The sequence below is a fragment of the Hipposideros armiger genome, unplaced genomic scaffold (genome assembly GCF_001890085.2).
Source record: "Hipposideros armiger isolate ML-2016 unplaced genomic scaffold, ASM189008v1 scaffold_17, whole genome shotgun sequence".
NCBI lineage: Eukaryota > Metazoa > Chordata > Mammalia > Chiroptera > Hipposideridae > Hipposideros > Hipposideros armiger.
This window is the reverse complement of record NW_017731367.1, coordinates 7523172-7525500: the sequence shown is the minus strand read 5'-3', so window position 1 is coordinate 7525500 and position 2329 is coordinate 7523172. Positions and strand designations below refer to the sequence as shown.

General features: G+C 61.6%; 1 protein-coding gene across 1 annotated transcript in view; it reads left to right on the top strand.

Moving 5' to 3' along the window:
* LOC109374098 (aquaporin-12B-like) overlaps positions 1-1847 on the top strand; it is an 8610-nt gene extending 6763 nt beyond the window's left edge. The window contains exon 3 of the mRNA XM_019628413.1: positions 1516-1847. Within this exon, the coding sequence (XP_019483958.1) occupies positions 1516-1847 (332 nt within the window). The remainder of the gene's footprint in view (positions 1-1515) is intronic.
* Positions 1848-2329: the final 482 nt, after the last annotated feature.

The following is a 2329-nucleotide window of genomic DNA, read 5'->3' as shown; positions in this document are numbered from 1 at the left end:
CTCACAGCAGCCCAGCTCCAGGTTGAGCTGTTGTTCAGCATCTTAGCTGTGGAGGGCAGTGTCACTGGCCCTCTGGCGTCCCAAGCTAGCTCTTAACAAACGCGCCACTCCGCCGACCTGATTCAGCACTTCTTACCCAGACTTACGATCCATCCTACCAGGTCTGCACCAGGTGTGCCCCACGCCCAGGGGACCTGGGCTGCACCTGCTAAAACTTTGGGGGAATTCAGGGAACAAAATGGGTTGTTTTCCCGCTTTCCCCTTTGCAGACCGAGGCGTCAGCTCCCTAGGTTGCCGTCATGTGTTCGTCATCCACTTGCTTTTCAGCTCTGACATCATGCTGCCACCTCCTCCCCTCCCCTGTCTTGGTGGGCTGACACCATTTACAAAATCTCATCATTTTAGAGCAGTTTCAGGGAACAATGAAACAGTGAGAGTTTGTCTTGAGAACGTGGAGGCTTGGAGACAGCGCCCCCTGGTGCCGAGGAGCAGGAAGTGGGTGGCTCACAGGGCTGTGTCTCCACCTGGCACTGTGGCCGCCAGGCTCTGGGAAGTCGCTTCACCTGTCTGGGCCTGTCCCTCCTTTGCAGCGGGGGTGGTACCAGCATCCACCTGGAGGGTGAGAGGGGGTGCAGCACGCTGTGGGCGCACCGTGGGCACAGGGGCCATTCTCCAGAGCCATGGCTGGAGGTGACCCCGGGGGCCAGTCCTGCCAGGGCCGCCCCTGACTTGCGCAGAGCCAAGCAAGAGCAATTAGTGGGGCCCACGTGCCACAGGCTGAACCCTTACAGGAGTCACATCACAGGTAAAGAAAGCGTGCTCTCCTCTCCTGGCCTCACAACCACCTGGGTGGACGGCCAGGCGGGAATTTGGGGCCACCATTCCTGGAGTCCTGAGCAGAAGCCAGCGTGGCCCCGCTCCTGGCCCTTAGCTCACCCTGCTCTTCCCAGTCCAGGCCCCCCCCCAGGCCCCAAACAGCCACCCACACAGATGGCAGGTCACCTTCAGGAGACAGTCCTAGTTAGAAAGGGGCCAGACAGGCTCTGCCATTGGCTCTGGACACTTACACACAGAGCACTGGACCCAGGTCCCCAGAACATGGCCTCGAAGTACACACGGGTTCCCAATAGCTTGTCCCCACCTTCAAGGGGTAAGCGCCCTGGAAGAGGGGCGTGGCTGGCAAGAGCCAGACCAGGGTCCAGGAAAGGGCCTGCTGGCCCAGGTCTGCAGAACCCCCACCCAGGCCCAGGTCTGCAGAACCCCCACCCAGGCCCAGGTCTGCAGAACCCCCACTCAGGCCCAGGTCTGCAGAACCCCCACTCAGGCCCAGGTCTGCAGAACCCCCACTCAGGCCCAGGTCTGCAGAACCCTCACCCAGGCCCAGGTCTGCAGGCCCCCCACCCAGGCCCAGGTCTGCAGGCCCCCCACCCAGGCCCAGGTCTGCAGAACTCCCACCCAGGCCCAGGTCTGGAGAACTCCCACCCAGGCCCAGGCCCACAGGTGCCCCCATCCTAGGGAAGGTCTGGGGTGTGAGTTGCAATGGCCTGAGGGCCCTGAGCTCTGACGCCTGGTCTCCTGCAGGGATGGTGCTGGCTGTCTTGCTGTATCATGGCCATCTCCCCCGCCTTTTCCAGAGGAATCTGCTCTACAGCCAGAAGAACAAGTATCGAACCCCCAGAGGGAAGCCAGTCCCAGGACCTGGAGACACCCAGATGTCCGCAGAGAGACACACAGTCCAGGAGCCTGGGCAGAGTGGGGTGGGACGGCCGCTGCTGGGCCCTAGTGGACACGCTCCGAGTGAGCGTCCTGTGAGGGCCAGGTCCCTGGCTGGATCCCAGGACCGCTGAGCTGAGAGGGCACCAGACCCACCTTCACTCCTCCCCTGAAATCATTTGTCAATAAACCATCCTAAGACCTGCCTGTCTCCCTGGCCTGACAGAGACTTCTGAAGGAGGCAGGGGAGGGACGCTCAGTGGAGGCTGGTCTAAGTCACCCTCCCAAAGGCCTGTCTTTCCTCTTCTTTACAGAACCAGAATCAAAAGTAAGACCTAGGTCGAAAGGCCAAAGGTCCAGGTGACTCAACCTGGTCCTGAGAAAGGCCCAAAGGTAGAGTGTTCCACCGACGGTGCTGGCTGCTCTGGACACACCTCAGTGTCCACAGCCCAGGGAGGCCACGACACCCTGAGACCTGCTGGGACGTTACGGATGGTGGCTGGAGTCCAAGGCTGCAGGAGAGTGGGCCAGACACAGGGCACCCAATCCCACCATCCGCCAGCACCCTGACCCTCAGGGCAGTGACCCACAGGTCCTCCCTTCCCCCGTCCCCCCC